The 22,848-nt window shown below is 40.2% G+C and overlaps 1 protein-coding gene across 5 annotated transcripts; it reads right to left on the reverse strand.

Moving 5' to 3' along the window:
• Nucleotides 1-238: 238 nt before the first annotated feature.
• Nucleotides 239-21,384, reverse strand: AK3 (adenylate kinase 3). Of its 5 annotated transcripts, none has more exons than XM_042243414.1 (5): nucleotides 21,269-21,384; nucleotides 9,781-9,900; nucleotides 8,635-8,807; nucleotides 7,640-7,758; nucleotides 239-2,377 (listed from the first exon to the last, which is right to left on the reverse strand). In XM_042243414.1, the coding sequence occupies exons 2-5, from the start codon at nucleotides 9,839-9,841 to the stop codon at nucleotides 2,257-2,259; spliced, it is 474 nt and encodes a 157-aa protein (XP_042099348.1). In that variant the 5' UTR covers nucleotides 9,842-9,900; nucleotides 21,269-21,384; the 3' UTR covers nucleotides 239-2,256. The 5 variants fall into 5 exon arrangements, with proteins under 5 accessions (XP_042099348.1, XP_027820340.1, XP_011979881.1 ...); XM_027964539.2 differs by lacking the exon at nucleotides 21,269-21,384 and adding an exon at nucleotides 20,987-21,085; XM_012124491.5 differs by lacking the exon at nucleotides 21,269-21,384 and adding an exon at nucleotides 20,857-20,984.
• Nucleotides 21,385-22,848: the final 1,464 nt, after the last annotated feature.

The raw sequence follows: 22,848 nt of genomic DNA on the forward strand, positions 1-22,848 counted from the left end.
TTTTCATAGCCATGTTCTTCTATCCCTCTTTTTGATTCCCAGATCTCCTGACAGTGTCAAGAAGGCCAGTATGGCTGCAATACTGCAGCAGGAAATAAAGGGGAAAATGAAACCAACCTATGTATGTAAAAGTGTTCTAAGACAATTATTAGAAAGCCAGTGAGACATGAGGGCAATAAAGGGAAGGTGAGTTAGAGTGGGCCCTGTGAGTTACCAAAGACCAGGTAATAGCCACAGATCTGAATTTTCATTTAATGTTAGTTCATTGATAAACTGGATAATTAGTACCCAACATTTTTAGAATGTACATACTAACATTGAAATAAGGCAGTTATGTGAATATTAACCATAGTCCTTTTTAAAAGCCTCAGTACATTTTTGAAAGATCAATACTGAACTTTTAAAAATCAGAGAAAAGTCAGCTTTTTTTCCCCCCCACAAGATACGTAAGAATCACTTGCTAGCATTTGTATTTTCAGTGCCTGGAATAAAATGGGCCAAATTTCCAAAGGCAGTTAATAACAGCTTATACAATGACTTGTTTCATTTAATCTAGCACCAAGTAAGAGAAGTGAAGATATTGTCAGATTTCTCCTTCACTTCTCATATTGCCCCACTCTTCCTACCAAGCTACCACTGTACATAATAAGCATGCATCCTGTTGCCCCTCTAAGGAATCAAATCATTTTCATTTTAAAATGATCGTGCAGATTATATTCACTGGCAGAGTTCTTCCCCATTAAGGAAGGATAGCAGTGAACATGAGCAGGTGTCAACTTTGATTAGGAATAAAGAACTCTTCTAAGCCAAATGAGTTTGCTGGTTCTTTTTAATATGTTGTGTAAATCCTTTTAATTTCTACACCTGTTTACTAGTTATGATTGTTATTTATGTCAAGGGAGTTTCCCCCAGGCAAACCTGATCTATTTCCTAATGACAAAGTATTCTTACTTAACCTAATGCCATGAGTCTCCTTTCCTTCTTCACTCTTTCCCTGCCTGCCTTCCTTCCTTCCTTCAATTTGCTACTCATCAAGGCAGATCATACATTGGGATCAAAAAACAAACTGGCAAGTAGGTCCTAAAGTGCACATTTTTCAACCTGAGTAACTTCTGAAAACATGAGAGTTTAATTACATATTCTGTTGAAAATTCAACTTTGGTGCTTTTACAAGAATTTACGATGTCAATTTCTACAAAGTCATATCCCTCAGTACACAGGATTTTCAAAAGAAAATAAGTGATAGAAAAATACATTTTGCTATGTACTAACTGATACATTTTTATTGCAAACAAAATCTGGAGTAAAGTGAAAGTTGTGTTTAAAAACAACAAAATACAGGATATATGGTTATTGAAAGGTTGCTAGTGTAAAGTGTAAAAAAATCCCAGAAACCTCAATAATCGGGACCACAAGGGGGCGCTCTCATGCCTTGTGAAGATAGCACAGCCCAAAAGGAAGGCAAGACTTCTGGCAAGAACTCAGCCAACGAAAAGCCATGGACTTGTTTACCACAGCCCTCCCAACTTCGTTTTCTCCTCTTTAAAGTATTGTCATTCCCATGCTGTGGGGAGGACTTGCACCTGGCTCACCATGGTTGAGACTCCAAATTGCAATTATCTGCTGATTCCGAATAAACCCATTTTGCTGGAGAAATATCTGGCAATCTGAGGTCAATAAAAGGCAGCAGTGAATCTGCATCCTGCAACTAATCTATAAACTTAGTTGCTTCCCCCCCCCCCCCAGCCAGGAATTCCATAGACAGTGTCCCACAGTTTGTGTATCACAGTGCTAGAGGTCTCTTTTTTTTCACATCACTATCCACAAAAGCCTCTGATAAGATACTTTCCACAAGTGATACGGAAATTTTTTGTTTTACTTCTCCAGAAAAATGAGGAAACTTTATCCACCACTTCTTTTCTGAACAAAACTTAGATTACCAATTGCCCTTTCAGTTACACTCACCAATTTTCAAAAGTCTAGTTAGACATTTATAATGTTTTATAATTGTGCTAATTAAATTCTAATTTTATCTAGTTAGAAGGTAACTAGATAAAACACACTAAACATTTCAGAAGATTAATCTTCATAACTGACCCTTTTGGCACATCCTTAATTTCCAGGATAAAATCAGCAGAAATGAAACTAACATAATTTTCAAAGAATTTATACAGGCCAGAGTCTTAGGACAAGGAACTCGTAGATGCACAAGACAAAGGAGCTTCTGCTCATCCTGCTAGTTACATGGACTTTTCCTCATGGAGTAACTGATGTTTCCTGGTTTCTTTGTGGAAGTTTTGTTTGTAGGAAAGCATATACGTGTGGCCAGATCTTGTTGGTTTCTGTTCCAGAGAATGTTTCCAACACCCCTTTTTTCCTAAGGATAAAAAACAAACAAGACAGGTCTATAATAAAAAAAGATCACAGGCCAGTATCACAAATGAATATAGATGCAAAAATCCTCAGCAAAATACTAACAAACCAAATTAAACAGTTACAGATCATACACCATGATCAAGTGGCATTTGTCCCAGTCAGTCAGTCCAGTTGCTCAGTCGTGTCCAACTCTTTGCAACCCCATGAATTGCAGCATGCCAGGCCTCCCTGTCCATCACCAACTCCTGGAGTTCACCCAAACTCAGTGCATCGAGTCGGTGATGCCATCCAGCCATCTCATCCTCTGTCGTCCCCTTCTCTTCCTGCCCCCAATCCCTTCCAGCTATTGTTAAAATGACCATACAATGCAAGACAATCTACGGATTCAGTGCAATTCCCAACAAAATACCTACAGCATTTTTTTTAATGTTTGTTTATTTTTGGCTGTGTCGGGCCTTCATTGCTACCTGGGCTTTCTCTAGGTGCAGCAAGTGAGGGCTCCTCGTTGCAGCGGCTCTCCTGTTGCAGAGCACAGGCTCTAAGGCACTCAGTAGTTGCAGCTCGCAGGCTCATTAGTTGTGGCAGGTGAGCTCAGCTGCCCCATGTCATGTGGGATCTTCCTGGACCAGGGATCAAACCAGCATCCCTTGCATTGCAAAGTGGATTCCTAACCACTGGACCACCAGAGAAGTGCCCAATGGCACTTTTCATGGCACTAGAACAAAAAGTCTAAAATCTGGATACCCAAAAGACCCCGGATAGCCAAAACAATCTTGAGAAACAACAGAGCTGGAGACATCATTGTCCCTGACTTCAGACTGTACTGCACAGCTACAGTAACCAAAATAGCAATGGCACTAGCACAAAACCAGATACACGGACCAACGGAACTGAACAGGCAGCCCTGAAATAACCTGCAGTATGGTCAGGCTGATCTATGACAAAGAAGGCAAGAATATACAAGGGAGAAAATACAGCCTCTTCAATAAACGGTGTTGGAAAAACCCGACAGCTACACACAAAAGAATAAAATGAGATTACTTTCTCACATAATATAAAGAAAATCAAGAAGGATTAAAGACCTAAATGTAAGATCTGAAGTCATAAAACTTCTGGAAGAAAACACAGGCAGTACACTCTTTGAAATCAGCCTTAATATATATACAACATGTATATACATTGTGTATATACATACATATATAGATGATATATATTGTGTGTGTTTATTTTATATATATATATATATATGATATGTCTCCTCAGGCAAGCGAAACAAAAGCAAAAATAAACAAATGGGACTACATCAAATTAAAAAGATTTTCTATAGCCAAGGAAGATCAACAAAATGAAAAGGCACCCTACTGAATGGGAGAAGATATTTGCAAATGATATATCTGATGAGAGGTTAATATCCAAAATATACAAAACCCAACATCAAAAAAAATAAATAACCTGATTTTAAAATGGGCAGAGGACCTTAACATGTCTTTTTCCAAAGACATACAGATGGCAAACAGACACATGAAAAGATGTTCACCGTCACTAATCATCAGGGAAATACACATCAAAACCAAAATCAGATCAACTCACACCTGTCAAAATGGCTTTTATCATAAAAATTTTTTTTTAAATGGACAGGTTGAGGACTTCCCAATTCAGGTTCAATCCCTGAGTAGAGAACTAAGATTCCACATGCCACTTGGCATAGCCAAAAACAAATTAATTACTTTCTTTCTTTTTTTTTTTAAAGATAATAGTGTGGATTTAATGGTCTCAGTAAGTACAGATCTGTGTGATCAAGAAGAAAAGGCACTTGGCTGGGTGCTGGAAAACCTAGATTTTGGTTTCAGTTGTGCCCTCTGTCTAACAGAAATGGTCACTTAAGATGCATCTATCATTTTCTGAGCACATGCTAAGTGCTTTACATATAATAATTGAATCCTATTTAAAACTCAAGTTTCATTATTTTACTGATGAAACTGTGTTAGGGATGTAAAGTAATAACCTGAATCACCAAAATGGTAGTAGGCTTCAAAACACGGGTTCTGTCAGACACTAGAACACCCTTGGCTTTCTTTTGTCTGCTTACCTCTTTGCAAGACAGCTTCCTAATACTTGATGAGCCTTCCTTCTTTCACCTAGGTTTTTTTTTCCTCTGTGCCTGCCTTCTGAATCTTAAAGGAAAGGGGAATTCTAGAATGTTGTTTTTATCATGTTTCCTACTGGGTTTCTTCATTTCTTCCCAGGCAGATTTGTCTGGCTTTTTACCAGGCCAGCAATCAAAGTCTGTATTCACTAGTTCCTTGAGGTTTGATGGTGAGAAGGATCAAAATCCAGGGGTCGTTTTTCAAAGCAGAAAAATTCCTGCCAGAGATTCTGGCATTCCAATTGTTTATCCTCCTCCTCCAACTACTCATATACACACTGGGTTTAAAGCTTCAGAAGAGCAAATGAAGAACTCTGGTTTATCACTTTCTAAAAACAGGATCAGTCATACCTCTGCAAGTTTTTCACTAGACTTTAAGATGTTCCACTGGGAACAAAAACATTCCTTAATGCATTCCTCATAAGATTTGCCACAGTTAAAGACTAACTTAAATAATTCCCACTGTTTCTGGGTTAAGAAACATCTGCTAAACCCCTCCTGCTTCTAAGTTCACAAGCTTCTTATAAAGTTTTCAATAGAACAAGCTTCTTAATTGTTGTAAGCCTCTTGAAGAGCTACCTTAAAATCAAGCCTATGTCACAAGTGGGTTAACATGTTGCTTCCAAGGGAACAACTATGCACACCTATTCAGTCCTAAGGCTGAATCTTGGATGAACATTCGTCATCTTCATGCCTATGTAATAAAGTGGATCTGGCTTAAGCTATTGGTCCTCTAAAAAGAGCATCATGTTGCTTGTAAACAGCGACCTAGTTATACTATCAAATGTCCCACAGCTGAGAAGAGTTTTAAAAGCAACAATGTAACTGTCACTATTTTAAAATAACAATGCTGATTCTCACTAAGGTTACTGCAAATACCATTTTAAACTGTTGGTTAAGTCCAGTCCTAGATCTATGTACAGGAGCTTAGAGGGAAAAGTTTCCATTAAGGGCAAGAGGTAGCAAAAGCCAGAAGCTCAGAAAGACTAGGGTATCTCCTGAGATAGGGACCCGAGACATACACTTCATCTCTACAGCCTTCCCCAACTTCCCCTCCCGCATTTTACAGAACTAATGCTTACAGCCACTGTACTCCACCGCATTCAGTCATGACTTCCGTGAATAGCCTCACAGTGTTGTTACCAGCTCAGCAACAATGTGAATGAATAACAAACCCCTTTTGGGAAACAACCTTTTCACTAAATTCAGTCCATGAGACTCAGATGGGATAGTCCCCACCTCCCAGCTTCAAAGATGGACATGACCAGAGCTAGTTAGTGCCAACTCCATGGCTTTTGAGGGCAAAGAGACTCTCTTTTTCTGGGATAGATGAACTGGAAGGAGGTGAGCTGGAATGTTGAGGGGCTCACACAGGTAGAACCCACCTGAGATTGCTGCCAACACAGGAAAACAAAGCCAAGAGTGACAGAGGCCTGATGACTCTGTTTGAACCCTGGACCCAAACCATCTACCTTTGGACTCTTCAGTTACATGACCAATAAATTTCCCTTTTGCTAAAGCTTGTGTGAATTGGGTTCCTGATTGATATAAGCACCTATCACACTGTATGATAAATACTGTTTACCTAGCATTTTGCCTCGCAAAGAAAGCTGAGTTTCTCTGGGGCTTGGCAAAGACTGGGTCTAATTATCTGTGTGGATCACTGGCCTAGCATAGTGTCCACAGGGTAAACAACATTCGTCAATACTGAATGATTCAACAGTGCCAGGACTGTTTTTAAGTCTTTGTATGGATTCTCTCATTTAATTCCCTTAACAACCCTATAAAGAAGGTACTATATAATAATTGCTCTGATTTTGACAAATGAAGAATTCATGGCACAGATGTTCAAACACTTTGCCCAGGGCCACACAGCTGGTAATCTGCAGGAGCCAGGTTCATTATATAATCACAAAATTATACTAACAGTTAGTGAAGAAAGTGAATTGCCAATTTCCTTGTAATTTCATCCTCCAAAAATAAGTCTTAAAATAGTTTGGAGACTGTTACTTCAGAATTCACTGCATAGTTACTCAATTACAACAACAATAGTAATAGCCAATAATCATATAGCGCTTAATGTGTGTCAGACACAATTCTAAGAATTACACATGTTAACTGCACCTTTCAATCCTCCAGTCTCAATCCCATTTTGCATGGAAGAAAACAGAGGTTAAGCAGGAAGTTAAGGCCAAGTTAATAAATGGTGAGCTGTGATTTGAACTTAGGCACTCTAGCTCCAGAGTCAGTGCTCTAACCACAGCACTGTCCTGTCTTAATGCTGAGTCATTATTCAGTAAGTGAATGAATAAAGGAAAGTGAATGTAATCAACCCTCTGTTAGGAGAGGGGAAGGCTGAATAAAGAAACAGAATTGTTTCTTGGCCCGAGCCAAACATTAATTCACTAGAGTTCCTGTATTTGTGGTGGGATATGAATTCCCTGAGGAGTTAACAAAACTATATAAAAATGAAAACTTTTAAACACTATTTGCCAAATAAATGATCTGAGGATTAGTTGCCCTTTGAGAAGCTTTTGTGCTATAGTGTCCTCTACTGTCACAGGGAGTGGGCACCGTTAGGTTTGCCTTCCTGGCATTCACGCCAGCCCTCCCTCCCTCCACCAGACAGCAGAGTTTGGGTGAGACTGACCCACTGCCTGCTCTGGGTGTGAACCAATCAGTATCATCTCTCCCATCCCAGCGACTGGCTCAGAAATGCACAGTAACCTAGGCCTAAAATGCAAGGCATTCTCTGACCACAGTAGCTGCTCAAGTTGGTTAATTCTAGCACTTCTGTTCACTGGGGAAAAGGTGGCCCCTCACCCTTTCGTAAAGAGGATGCTGTGCCTGCCCCTAGCAACCATCAGCAACTATGCAGGAAGTATAAGGACAGAGCCAATACAAACCGGAGATGAGCAAAATTCTGATCAAACCTGGGGGCAGCTGAAGCCCAAACTACCTCTGGATTTGTGTCATAAATAAATTTCCTTTTATTATTTAAACTAACTCGAGTTGGATCGTCTGGTATTTTAGCATTTTGGCTGGAAAGCATGAAAGATCAGAAAATGATTTAGTGATTCATCATATAAGAGAAGTTCTGAAAAGCGACCAACTCACCGGTAGTACTCCAGGACGGGCTCTGTCTGGGCTTCATAAGCTTTCAGTCTCTTGACAACTGTCTCTGGTCTATCATCCTCACGCTGTACAAGAGGCTCCCCAGTCAGATCATCAATTCCCTAAATGGGAGTTAGAAGGGCCAGCATCAAGTATCATAGTTTTGAAGGATATTTTTTATAGGTAGTTAACTGATTCGTAAACAGACAACTATGTAAGCACCACACAAAAATGTGCTTTTTAAATAAATGGAATCAAATTCAAACCCAGGTCATTGCAACATAGTGCCATGAGACCCCAGGAATGTTTTCCATGGTGGCAATCACCTTCTCTTTACAGCAAAAGGTTCTTTAAGCAGCCTCTAAATAATCTGGTATTATATATTACATGTATATTATATGCATTATATTATGGAAAAAAGTGAAAGTGTTAGTCACTCAGTCATGTCCAGCTCTTTGCAACTGTGGCCTCCCAAGCTCCTCTGTCCATGGAATTCTCCAGGCAAGAATACTGGAGTGGGTAGCCATTTCCTTCTCCAGGAGATCTTCCTGATGCAGGGATCAAACCTGGGTCTCCTGCATTACAGGCAGATTCTTTACCATCTGAACCACCAGGGAAGCCTGTGATATTATACCTATATGAATAGGATTCAGCTACAGATTGAGAATCTGAACTGTAATCCCTAAATAACCCAAGGTGTCATTAATCCCTACTGCCCCAATGCTTAACACAACACCTGGCAGAGTAGAAAATCAACACATGCTTTTGAAAGAACAACAAACCCCTGTTGCCTCTGAGGATGTCTTTACCACCAAGTTGACTGGACTAAACCAGCAGACTATGCAAGTAATCTGAGAACATGCCCTCTGGAGTTCTGGTCATCCAGGAGTATCAACGTAATCTTTGAGGGCAACTGTCTCCAGATGACGGAGGTCATCTGTCATCTGGAGACAGCTGGCTGCGCAGAAGGCAGAGTCAGTTCTACCCCAACTACTCACCATGGTTTTGGGAGGGTTGAACTCGATGTTGTAGACACGGCCGCTGCCTGGATGGATCCAGCGAGCAGTAAGGCGCTGCTTGATGACCTCAAAAGGCACATTCAGGTTAATCACTGTGTCTATCTGATAGGCTCTATCCAGGGCTTCTGCCTGCGGAAGTGTCCTTGGAAAGCCTTTACAAATTAAGTTAAAAATGAACAAAGAAAGAAAGGACCAAGGGGAGAGAGGGGAGAAGGAAGAAAATTAATGTTGAGCAACTTGAACAAAAGCAGTAACACCAGGAAGGCTGGTGACACCTGTAGGGCAGCCCTCAGTTAATATTTTATATGTTACCTTGTCCAGACCAAAGGTTGCTCAAATATTTGGTCAAACAATATTTTGGATATGTCTATGAGGGTGTCTTTGTGTGTGGGGGGGGTGGGGATTAACATTTAAATCAGTTGACTGAGTAAAGCAGACTATTATCCCTAATGTGGGTGGGCCCCATCTAATCCACTGAGGGCTTGGATGGAACAAAGGACTGGCCCTATCCAGAAGACAGGGGGGAATTCCTCCTACCTGACTGCCTTGGAGTGGGATATGGCTTTTTTCTGCCTTTGGACTCAAACTCAAACATCAGGTCTTCCTAGGTTTCACCAGCCTTCAGACTCGAACTACACCATCACACTACCAGCTCGCCTGGGTCCCCAGCTTCCTAACCCACTCTGAATATCCTGAAACTTGTCCGCCTCATAACTGCGTAAGCAAATTCCTTGTAATAAAGACCTCCCTCTAAAAACTAAAAATCAACCTATCCTCAAGGATCCCATGGCACCCCTGGCTGGGGAAAGTTTACATCTTACTGTAAGTTACCCTCTGTCCTTCCTTCTTCCTTCTGGGATCCTCCCTCATCCTAAATAGTCTCAAAAAGGGGAGCAGGAACAAAAGTCATATCTGAAGGAGCTTAGAAATAATGCAGTGCACTTCCCTCTTTGCATTTAAAAAAAGCAGCAGGACAGAGGAGAAGACTGGCCCCCGAGTCCCCAGGGTCAGGAGTGGCGGCACACAGTCCTGCCCACCATCTGTTTCTGTAGCACGTGCAATGCTCAGGCTCCAGTCTGCATGCATCCTTTTGGGCAGCTGAAATATGCTCAATGCTCCACCTACCATCCAACAGCCAGTTATACTGGGTGAGATTTTTCAGCTCATGAAGGACCAACCGAGTCATGACGTCGTCTGGGATGAGCTTCCCTTGGTCAATGAAAGTCTTGGCTAAAACACCAATTTCTACATTAGAGACAGGAAAAAAAGGCAAGTCAGCAAGTGCCTTTATTCTATCCCATTCTAAGCCTCTAGAAACTGGCTGCCTAAAGAAGCCCCCTGGATAACACACTCATTTGAAAATGTGCGTCATCAACTTCTGTGATAAAAAGAGATTGTAAAAGAATCAATGCCTATTTCAAAATTTCCATCATATAAAAATAGACAAATGTAAAAATAATGAAAAGATATAAAGCAATATGTTAGCAGTAGTCATCTCTGTGATAGAATTATGTGATTTAACATATTTGTACTTTTCTGTATTTTTCTAAATTTTCTATCAGAAAAACATATACACTAAAATTATTTTCTTAATAATAAATTGAAATAGTCGTTATTTTTAAGTGGCTCAGTTTAAGTACCTGAGATCTTGTTACTGTAGACATTTTTCTAATCCTCTAAAGTAGATGCTGTTGTCACAATTCAGGTTTTGACCAGATCAACACTGTGATCGTTACATTTTTATAAACAAAATACACTGAAAAGCATTTATGAACACTTTAAAATATTACCTGCAATTATATGTTATTCTTGTGCAATGGTATTTTGATTTTCTCACCATCTGTTAGCAAATTATTTGCACCCATACAGAATTTGTAATGCCACTGTAATAATCCGTGCTCTTACATTTTTGTGTTTGTTCACTTAACCATCATTTTGTAAATACTTTTCAGCGATTTTGTACAGTCATTCAGTCATCTTTGGAGAATATATCTATATTTGATAAAAATACACTTTATCATGGCAGTATATATTGTTGGACATTTAAAATTTTAAATTAGTCTTGATTTTTCCCTACCACTTCTGCTTTTAAAGATCTTAACATTCTTTTTCCTTTTTCTTTTTTTTTTGGGGGGGGGTGCTTCTGAGTTATTTCTGATGGATAAATTCTCAGGAATCAGAGATTAAAGAGTCAATGCTTATGACTGTTTTCATAATTCCTGGTATGAACTGACATACTGACTTCAGAAAAGATCCTCAATTGTCAAATTCATGAAACTTCAGATTTCTAACTAAGCACATTAACTACATGGAAATTCGCTGCCATTTGACAGGTGCACTGCTTAGATTTACAAACAATATCTGGAACTGGGCCTGAGAGCACCCTGGACTCACTAAAACACTGTATTGGAAAGGTCCACATACTTAATATGTGTGCACCACAATGAGACATCACTTCACATTCACCAGGATGGCTGTAATCAAAAAGACCTAACGAGTGTTGGCAAGAATGTTGAGAAATTGAAACCCTCATATATTGCTGGTGTGCAACATCTCTGTTGTCAGGCTTTTCACCACCATGCTGGGGGACATAAAGCTCAAACTCACCAAGAGTATTGAGGAAAATCACAATTCTCCAGGGCTGAGTCCCTAACACTGATGTAGGCAATTTAGAAAACAGTCTGGCAGTTTTTCACGAGTTTAAACAGAGTTACCATATGATGCAGCAATTCAACTCTTAGGTATATTTTCTCAAAAGAAATAAAAACATTAGCTCACAGAAAAACTTATATATGAATGTCCATAGCAACATTATTCACAATAGCCAAAAATTGGAAACAACACAAATGTTCATCAAGTGACAAGTGGGTAAATAAAATGAGGAATATCCATACAAAATTCTATTATTTAGCCATAAAAAGAAGTACTGATACATGTTACACAGTGTATGAATTTTTAAAACATGCTAAGTGGAAGAAGCCAGACACAAAAAACCACATCTTACATCACTCCATTTATATGAAATGATCAGAGTAGGCAAGTCTAGAGAGAGAGAAGAAAAATCAGTGATTGTCCAGGGCTGGCAATACTGGGGGGAAATGGAAAGTGACTGCTAATGGGAACAGGTGGCTTTTAGGGGGTGATAAAAAATGTTTTAAAATTGACTGTGGTGATGGTTGCACAACTCTGAATGTAATTTAAAGAAAAAAAAAAAACACTGATTCAGAAATATAGACCAATGGAACACGATAGAAAGCCCAGAAATAAACCCATGCACCTATGGGTACTTTATTTTTGACAAATGAGGCAAAAATGGGGCAAAGACAGCCTCTTCAATAAATGGTGCTGGAAAAACTGGACAGCTACATGTTAAAGAATGAAATTACAACACTTCCTAGCACTGTACACAAAGATAAACTCAAAATGGATTAATGACCTAAATGTAAGACCAGAAACTATAAAACTCTTAGAGGAAAACATAGGCAGAACACTCAATCACATAAATCAAAGCAAGATCCTGTATGACTCACCTCCTAGAGTAACAGAAATAAAAACAAAAGTAAACGTGGGACCTGATTAAACTTAAAAGCTTTTGCATAGCAAAGGAAACTATAAGTAATGTGAAAAGACAACCCTCAGCATGGGAGAAAATAATAGCAAATTACTACAACTGATTAAGGATTAATTTCCAAAATATACAAGCAGCTCATACAACTCAATGGCAGAAAAATAACCCAATCAAAAAGTGGAAAAAAGACCTAAACAGACATTTCTCCATAGAATACAGATGGCTAACAAACACATGAAAAGATGCTCAACATTGCTCATTATCAGAGAAATGCAAATCAAAACTAAAATGAGATATTACCTCACACCGGTCAGAATGGCCATCATCAAAAAGTCTACAAACAATAAATGCTGGAGAGGGTGTGGAGAAAAGGGAATGTTCTTGCACTGTTGGTGGGAATGTAAATTGATACAGCCACTATAGAAGACAGTACAGAGATTCCTTAAAAAAACTAGGAATAAAACCACCACATGACCCAGCAATCCCACTCCTAGCCATATACCCTGAGGAAACCAAAACTGAAAAAGGCATATGTACCCCATTGTTCATTGCAGCACTATTTACGACAGCTAGAACATGAAAGCAACCTAGATGTCCATTGACAGATCAAAGGATAAAGAAGTTGTGGTACATATACACAGTGGAATATTACTCAGCCATAAAAAGGTATGCATTGAGTCAGTGCTGATGAGGTGGATGAACCTAGAAACTATTATACAGAGTGAGGTGAGTCAGAAAGAGAAAGATAAATATTGTATTCTAACACACATATATGGAATCTAGAAGAATGGTACTGAAGAACTTATTTATAGGGCAACAATGGACAAACAGAGAGAATAGACTTATGGACATGGGGAGAGGGGAGGAGAGGGTGAGATGTATGGAAAGAGTAACATGGAAACTTAATTACAGATAGCCAATGGGAATTTGCTGTATGGCTCAGAAAACTCAAACAGGGGCTCTGTATCAACCTAGAGGGGTGGAATGGGGAGGAAAGTGGGAGGGAGGTTCAAAAGGGAGGGGACATATGTATACCTATGGCTGATTCATGTTGAAGTTTGACAGAAAACAACAAAATTCTGTAAAGCAATTATCCTTCAACAAAAAAATTTTAAAAAACACAGTGATTCATAACTTAAGAGTTAATTTTATGGTATGTGAATTATATCTTAAAAAAGATTTTTTTAAAAAAGAAAGTAAAGACAAAAAAAACCTGGTAAGCAAAACAAGAGAAAAAAAAAGCCACTCATATAACTTATATAACTCGGCACTACTTAAATAATTATCATCAAAACTGTTAACATTAAAACCTACAGACACTTTGTGAATAGATAATTCCATGCATAGTCTAACAATCTTTTTCACTATCACTAACAACTTTCTATATCACTAAACACTTACAACAGTTTTTAAAATCTGAAGTCCATAATGCTTTCATTTAAAAGAAAAAATAAAAATGATTCAACTCTCTATATCAAAATGTAAGCAGTTTGTTTATTACATTTCAGGTTTTCATTCCCTGTTAAAATTATCAAAGGACTGTTGTCCAGCATATTCTTTGGACAGTCAGTAAATTTTTATTCCCTTGATTGCCTATAATTTAATGCTGTATCTAAATAGACGCCTCACTAAAAAGACTATTTCTTTTTTGATTCCAAAAATTAACAAATATGTGAGCTTCCACACCTACAAAACCCAAAAGGTAGTTTAAAACTAAATCATTCAAAACAAGCTAATTTTCTATAAAGTTGTACACAAACAAAAATAGAAAAGGAAGGTTATAGGAAAAGAGGAAGGGTTAAAACTAGCTTTTGATTTTTAAGGATAATAATGAGAAATTCTAAAACACAGAAATATTAATCTGAGAGATGATATTTGTATTATACAAAAAAATTGTTAATTTTATGTCTCCTTTTAGTGTCTAGTCATTCTTATAACAATCCTCAAGCCAACCACACCTCATATCTGAATGATCTAGAAACAACTTATGTTTGAGCATTTATGAAGTACAAAAGAGGGCCTGACCAACATGTAAATACAGTTCTCTTTTACATATGCCAAGAGAAGGAGCTAGAGAATTAATCTAGTTTCTGACAAAACTGCTTTTAGCTTTCTTATAATGTATATACATCTTTACTTTAAAAACATGTTGAAGCAAAACAAAACTAGAACAAGAGGGAATGCATCAAATGATAGCTTTACACCCAATCAAGGGTTTAGAAAAGAAGACTTTCTCAAATAATAAAGACTCTGAGTCAACCTAGTGGTTACCTCTGGCAGGGTGGGAAAATGTGATAGGTTGGCACATGTGGTGACCCTAAAGGTACTGGTTTTCTACCTGACGGTGGGTAATATCCATGGGTAATATTCATGCAAGTATCAATACTTCTTTTTAAGGCTAAATAATAGAATTCTGTATGGATATTCCACATTTTGGTATTCATTTTATTCTTCTAACCATCATAGAAATCATAATACTTTCATGCATGGGATACCTCACAAGAATAATACTGAAAATCGAAACATCCCTTGACAGTTGTTCTCCCTTCCAACCATCACTCAAGCTGAAACCTCTTCAATGAAGCACTTAGAAGAAACTCCCATTCCAGGTCTATATTTCTCCCTGCTTCAGGACAGAATCTCAACTCAAGGCCCAAGTAGGTCTGGCCTCATCTCTCTCCTCTACTTACCTCCCCACCATTCCCACACAACCCTCAAACCATGGCCCCAACAAGGAGCTGCACGTACTTTATGCTCCCCAAGCCTTTGCACAAGCCTCTTTCTCTTCTCTGTTGCCTGATAAGCTCTTGCTCATCTTTCAAGGTACTTCCTGATGAGATGTCCCTTAACCTCTGAGGCAATCAAAAGTTCCTGCTCTGGACTTCCCTAATGTCACAGACTTATCTCTGTGGAAGCACTTATCACACTGTTGAAACTACCTGTTCACATGTTGGTATAAACAGAAGTGTGCCCCTTAAAATCTGTATGTTGAAGCCCTGCCCCCCAGTGTGGCTGTATTCAGAAATGGAGTCTTTAGGTAGGCAATCAAGGCTAAATGAGGTCATAAAGGGGGACTTTAATCCAGTATGACTGGTGTCCTTACACGAAGAGGAAGAGACATCAAGAGTGTACACAACAGAAGAAAGTCCACATGAGGATCCAGTGAGGAGGCCATTTGTATGCCAGCAAGAGAGGCCACACCAGAAAACCAACCCTGCTGGCACTTTGGTCTTGAACTTCTAGCTTCCAGAATGATGAGAGAATAAACTTCTAGTGTTTAACCTACCTGGTCTGTGCTATTCCATACGGCAGCCCAAGCAGACTAATGGCCATCTGACTGCGCATGTTCTGACTTGAGCACCTCCAGTGAAATATATTTGTCTCTGTTGTTGCCAGTACCCAGCTTGGTAAATCCATAGATGAATGACTGGATAGATGAAGAGATGAGCTGCCTGGATTATCCTGGATTCCAGCCATGGAATTTTAAAAAGGCCTACCTTACTTTGTTAGAAAAAAAGAAATGGAGCAATCCTCATGGAAAGCAATATTGTTAAAGGTAGGAAACTGCATGTAGTTTATTGTGATTTGTATAAAAAAGGAAAAAAAGGAAGAGATAAACAATGGATTGTATGTGCATGAAATAGCTCTGGAAGAATCTTTTCACTAAATGTCCTTTTATATTTTTTGGAGTTCAAAACCAAGTAAATGTATTACCTATTACAAATAAAAAATTTTGCCATTACAAAAATAATTTGCTCTACTGTCAATACCATTCTGACGAGGCACAGCTATGCTGTCTGGGTGTACAAACTAGAAGTTTTGTTAGATATACAGAAACTTGGGAGCTGACAAATGTTTTGAGGATTACCTACCGAGTTCAATTTTCTCAATTTACAAATGAGAACAAATGAGATTCAAAAGGGGTTCATTTAGTCCAGGATTATGTTTTTGAGAAGCACCAAGCTGCAGTGCAGTTTCTCAAACTTTGGACAATCACATGGCAACCGAACAATTTCTGCCATAGCAGATCTATCATTTACTATGCAATTTCTCTAAAATGACTCAGGTTTTTTTAGGAATAAAACTGCCATATGACCCAGGAATCCCACTACTGAGCATATACCCTGGGCTTCCCTGGTGGCTCAGAGGTTAAAGCGTCTGCCTGCAACGCGGGAGACCTGGGTCCGATCCCTGGGTCGGGAAGATCCCCTGGAGAAGGAAATGGAAATCCACTTCACTATTCTTGCCTGGAGAATCCCATGGAGGGAGGAGCCTGGTAGGCTACAGTCCATGGGGTTGCAAAGAGTCAGACACAACTGAGCTAATACCCTAAGAACACCATAATTCAAAAAGACATATGTACCCAAATGTTCACTGCAGCACTATTTACAATGGCTGGGACATGGAAGCAACCTACATGTCCACTGACAGATGAATGGATAAAGAAGATGTGGGTCATATAAACAATGGAATATTACTTAGCCATAAAAAGAAATACATTTGAGTCAGTTCTAGTGAGGTGAATGAACCTAGAGCCTGTTACATAGAATGAAGTAAGTCAGAAAGAGAAAATCAAATATCATACATTAACACACATATATATATGGACCCTAGAAAAATGGTACTGATGAACCTACTTGAAGGGCAGGAATAGAAACACAACCATAGAGAATTTGGACACAGTGGGAAGAAGATGGTAGGAAAAACTGAGGTAGTAGTGTTGAAACATATATATTGCCATATGTAAAACAGATAGCCAGTGGAAATTTGCTATATAATACAGGCTCTTGTAGCTCAGTTGGTAGAGAATCCGCCTGCAATGCAGGAGATCCGTGTTCAATTCCTGGGTCGGGAAGATCCACTTCCCAAGAAGGAAATGGCAACCCACTCCAGTATTCTTGCCTGCAGAATCCCATGGAAAGAGAGGAGCCTGGTGAATTACAGTCCATGGGGTTGCAAGAGTCGAACACAACTTAGCAACTAAACCACCACCACAGGGTGCTCAACATAGTACTGTGTGACAGTCTGGAGGGAAGAGATGGAGATGAGGGGTGGGAGGGAGTTTCAAGAGGGAGGGGACATATGTATTGTTATGGCTGATAAAGAAGCCAATACAACACTGTAAAACAATTATCCTCCAATTAAAAATAAATTTTAAAAAAACAATGGGAAAAGAGATTTTTTTAAAAGACTTAATTTAATAAGCTGTACTGTTCAAGAAATTAAAGGGTTGGTGTGCTAATTATCATTTTTTCAAATACAAGTTGAAATAAAATTTTTATTGATTTTATTTATTTGAATTTTGTTTTTATTTTAGAGAAAATTTTTTGTCTACCTAAAATTATCTCATGAATCTCAACTTGGGAAACACTGCATAATGGAAAGAGTAATTTAATTGGCATACAAGAGACCTGGGTGTTCACACTTGTCTCCCGGTGACTGCTTTTTATTATTGAGCAAGTTCTTTAACCTCTCCTGAACTCTGTTTCCTCATCTCTAAATGAGAGGGCTGGACTAATGACAAAGGGGCAGACACTGAAGTTTTCTGACTCCAGGGTTCAGTGGTGGTCTACAGTTACTCAAGGTTTGCTTCTGTCAACAGGTTGCCTTTTATTTCCAGGGTCTTTATCACATCTGCTGGGATGACTTTAAACTTTAGCTATAAAATACAGACATGGATTAATCATTGTGAAATGGTGGTTGGAAGGTAATTTGGCACCATCCTTCCTTAGCACTATTTGAGGATACAGTATTTATAGAAATTCCACAGTATGGAATTTATTTGAAGGAAGTTAAGTGGAGATGCTGCCAAATATTCATGTACCAGCATAATCATAACAATATTAATTATAGCAAAGAATGGTTAACCACATAAGGGTATAATAATAGGAAAATGTTTCAATTAATAATTGTGCAACCTTGATGAAATTAAATATCATTTTAAACACCACTTAGTGATGTGTGAACATAATCACAATAAGTGTAAAAGAAGGTATCCAAACAATCATTTAGACTGTAACAATTTTTCAAACACACGCAAATACAATAGAGAAAAAAAGAGAAAAAACAGAATAGAAGAAAAAGCACCAAAGAGTTAATTATAGTTGTGTCTGGATGGTAGAATTATAAAGGACTTTAATTTTCTTTATACTCTCATGTTTTTCTTACTTTATAATAAATGTTTTTCTTCGCATCAAAAAAACATTAAACAGTATTTTTTAAATAAAAGATTAGACCTCTCCTCTGGTGCTGATCCTGTGTGAAATATCCAATCCGTTTACAAATATTTATTGAGAATGTATTCTTAGACCTGAGATACAGACCATCTGTAATAACAATCTCATGACACCTCCCTCAATTCCATTTCCTGCTTTTTTTGTTGTTGTTAAAGAACTGCCTGTAGAGACTCCAGAATGAGCAGGTATCTGAGGCAGACTGAACATCTTTCCCAGAGATCCTCTCCTGCCTCCCTCTAGTCTCTCTTTTCACGTTGTGGAGTCAGAAAGAGGATGATGGGCTTGTCAAAGGATGTTATAGATAAAGAGGTTTGTTTCTTAATTTTAAAAGTTCAGTTAATTTGCTTTAAATTTAATTTTTTTTAAGTTTTCTGTTTTCACAAGTTAACATATCTTTAACTCCACTGAAGGTGGTCTCTAACCACGCAGTTATGCCTCACTGCTGAGTTGTTTTTCAGAGATTCACTTTCGGATTCCTTACTCCTCTCCAGTTTGGATAATCTTACCCCAACGGGTTGCAGTACTGGGGACTATACAGTGTTACCTAACGACATCAATACATAGGATCAAGAACACTCAGCAAGTGAGCTAAACAGTTTAATCTTCTGAAGCTTAATTAACTACAAAATACTTTATGATTTTTTTTTGAAGATGAATGTTAGAAGAGACAAATAAAACTAGTAATTCACCAGATTAGGTGATGAACCACAGAACTCCAAGAAACAAAAAACAGTGGAGTGATTATTCTTTTCATTTAAAAGTCAGTGTTTTAAAACAAAGGGAAACTCACCTAAAAATAACCTACATGACACATCAGTAGGGGATCAGTTAAATAAATAAATCATAGCAGATCCAGCAAATAGACACCTACACAAACATTAAATAATGAAACGGATTTCTGTGTTTTCAGATGGAAAGATATCCCAGATATAAGGCGAAAAACACACTGGTGCAGAACCCATTTTTAGTAGGATTATATATTGCATAAAACAAAGGATACAGATATATATACTTGCACATAAATACAGATTTCTAAAAGGAAACACATGACACTGCTCCCCTCTGAAGAATGAGACTGAGGTAGAGAATGAGAGGACTTTAATATTATATACTTCCATCCAAAATTGTTTCCAATTCTTTTTTAACTTGTGTAAGCGATTAGTTCTACTTTCTAAAAGGAGCGTCAAAATGACTTTGTTTTGGAAAGTAAAGGTCAACGCTTCTGAGAGAAAAAAAAAAAACACCTCAAATTGCCATTGACTTTTTGAAAACAGCTTTCTTAAGATAGAATTTACATAAGATAAAGTCCACCCATTGTACAGTGTACAGTTTGTTGACTAGATTTTGTGCTGAGTTATAAGAACTTATTTGAAATGAGAAACAAAACAACCTTTCAGATAACAAGGCACAAGAATAGCTTTCGTGTCTAAAGATTTAAGCCAATTTTGCGACAGCAATGAGGATAAATAATACTCGGTCATCAGAGTATGGGGGAAAGGTCAGAACCAGAAAGTTCCATAGAGTTTAACAAACAAAAAGTAAAAAGAGAAAGAGCTAACAGTTCTGCAAGCGCAAAGGCACGAGGAGAATAAGCCATACACAGCTCGGTGGACCCTTAGGAGCAGCTGCGACTGGGGCTGGACAAACTTCTCAAAGCCGCGGGGTTTCCTCTCATCTTTGAACTTCGAACATGTCCTAACTTTCTAGTGCCTTCCCTCAGTAACCCTCCTGAAGCTGTGCGCTGAGGTCAGAGGTTTCGAGGAGCAGTGGCTCAGCAGTCCGAGGACTCCTCACTGGGCGGCAACTGGGAGAGGCTGCGCCGGCAACCCTGAACCTGCATTCGCCGGACCTATTTCCCGCGCCCTGGCCCCTCCGCCCACAGAGCCCCACCGGTGACAGCACGCGGCCACCCCTCCCGCCCGGGCTCCCAACCTGTGCCCCGAAGCATATTATCTCTGAGCAGGTCCCCGCTGGAGAGGTGCTTCAGCTCGAAGTGTTTGGTGATGCGCGAAGACACGGTGCCCTTGCCAGAGCCCGGCGCCCCCATGATCGCTGCGCGCAGTAGCCGCGCAGACGCCCCCATAGCTGCAGAGAGAGGCCGGGCCCGCGCGGACAGTGGAGCTTCGGCCTGAAACTGCGCGCTCACCCACTTCGTCGCCCGGGCCGGCCGGCAGGCTGCGCGGCGAGCAGGGGGCGGCCTTGTCGCCCAGGCGTTCCCGGAAGTGAAGAGACAGCCACTGGGCAACCGCGCCCGCGCCCCGCCGCTGCAGCGCCCGCCCCCCGCGACCCGCGCACCCCGGCTCGTGGCCCCACCCCGCCCCGCCCCCTCCGCGCAAGCCGCGCACCCTCGGCCCTCCCGCGGCGACCCCTGCCCGTGCGACGACTTCCCCGCGCGACCTGCGGCCCTCCGCGCCTCGTCCCCATCCGCACGCTCCCCTCCGTATCGCCTTTGTTTTTCTTCGCCTCCGGGGGCCCTCCTCGGTGACCCCCGGATGACCGCCACTTCCCTCAGGCCCGGACCTCACACCTGTCAGGGCCCCGCCCTGTCCTGCCCAGTCCCAGCAGGAGAGACCTCGCCCGGTTCCTTGACACTTGGCCACTCCTGCCGCGCCCCCTCCTGACCTCTGACCGCCGCTTTGCTCCTCTGGATTACAGGATATCACCCTTCCCCCCAACCCTCCTTCACCCTTCACCGCTCATGCACTCCAGGCCCTATCTTGCTCAGTCCCAGAGGATTGACCGCGCTCGCTCCCGCTTCCCCAGACCCCGGCGGGCTTCTCTGCGCGTCCCCCACTTGCTGCCCCCTCACCCTTGCTCCTCGGTCCCCAGGGTTAACAGAGGTCCTCCCCTTCTCCTCCTCCTAAGCCCGCAGTCCCTTCCACTCCCTTCTCTGCTGCTGAGACTCTTCCTCCTCCCTAGGTTTCTAACGGCGGTTTTTGAGGTACGTTTATCTGAATAGAGTCACAGTGGGTGGCAGTGAACACAAAGGGCTCTCCTCCTCAATTCAAAGAGGAGGAATCCCTGTCGAAATTGAGCACAGGGTTCTAGGTCACACGTCTGTGGAGGGCTGTCTCTTACTTCCCAGGATCACACTTTCAGATTCGAAAGTAACTTGCTTTTACTCGGCAGAGCCTAAAAATACTGACTTTTCCTCAGGTTCTATTGTTTGCCTTCGGCCCGCCCAAGCATATTGTCACACCTATTGATTCTATAAATACTTATTCAGTTAAGTTCCCACTCCTGCAGCTGAAAGTCTAGTGGTGGAGGCAGATAAATGTGCAAGGTAATTTAAGAAAGTACTATGAACAAAATAGGGGGCTTCCCAGGTGACTCAGATGGTAAAGAATCTTCCTGCAATGCGGGAGACCTGGGTTCGATCCCTGGGTGGGGAAGGTTCCCCTGGAGAAGGAAATGTCAAGCCACTCCAGTATTCTTGCCTGGGAAATCCCATGGACATGGGAGCCTGGCGGGCTACAGTCCACAGGGTTACACAGAGTCCGACGGGACTGAGCAGCTAAAACACAAACCTGAACAAAGTAAAATATAATGTGTGGAGGACGGCTGTTTTATATCTAGTGGTCAGTCAAGCTTTGAAGAAATGGCATTTATTGCTCTGAGTACTAAATGGAAAGGTGGAGGGAGAGGGACAAAGTCAAGGAGAAAAGGCCCTAAAATGGCATGTTTTTCATGTTCCAGGAATAGAAACACAAGACAAAAAGACCTATTTCCTCAGTAAAATGGGCATGGAAGATTAGTTTAGAGTTGTTCAAATTATGGGTATAAAGTACAATGCCAGGCACAGGTTAAGTGTGCAGTATTACATTAGAGTCATCCATTATTATCCATTTTTGTAGAAGGTCACTATGCTAAGGAAGAGAGACGGTTCTGTGAAAATAAACAGTGCCATCCTTCACATAAGTTGGCAAATGAGTATCCTCAAACTACTTTCAATTTAGAGATAGGAATTATATCAGAGAGAGATGGTAAGAGAAAGCTTGCTCCCCAGTGAATCTGAGCTGGGAGAATGGGTGGGGGGATTCAATACGTAGACAGCTCTGTACGTGGAAAGAAATTTAGTAGCTCATTCATATTTCTTACTAAGAAAGCAAGAATGAAAATAAAATAATTAAATATTCAGCTCATGTAGTTAGAAAAAAACATCAAAATAATGCTTTGAAAGGACTAGATAAAGAATGCAAATAAAAGGATCAGAAAACTTAAGAACAGAACTAACAAAAAAAAAAATGAAAAAGTTTGGACAAGTACAAGTTACAGACCACTGGAGAACAGGTGCATAGAGACTCCTCCTGATCTCCAAAACTGAGAACATTTGAGGGTTTAGATGCAAAAGAGACCTCAAAGAAAATCCTGGGGTTATTTGGCTTAGAA

This window comes from Ovis aries, chromosome 2 (assembly GCF_016772045.2).
Source record: "Ovis aries strain OAR_USU_Benz2616 breed Rambouillet chromosome 2, ARS-UI_Ramb_v3.0, whole genome shotgun sequence".
Lineage (NCBI taxonomy): Eukaryota > Metazoa > Chordata > Mammalia > Artiodactyla > Bovidae > Ovis > Ovis aries.

What these genes read in the sequence shown, in the direction of transcription:
- AK3 (XM_004004354.5), bottom strand. Translation starts at nt 20,542, where the DNA reads ATGGGGGCGTCTGCGCGGCTACTGCGCGCAGCGATCATGGGGGCGCCG. An exon ending in TAATATGCTTCGGGGCACAG is followed by an intron (nt 9,901 to 20,391) that starts GTTGGGAGCCCG and finishes TCTCTAATGTAG; the next exon opens with AAATTGGTGTTTTAGCCAAG. An exon ending in TCAACCCTCCCAAAACCATG is followed by an intron (nt 7,759 to 8,634) that starts GTGAGTAGTTGG and finishes ACTCCCATTTAG; the next exon opens with GGAATTGATGATCTGACTGG.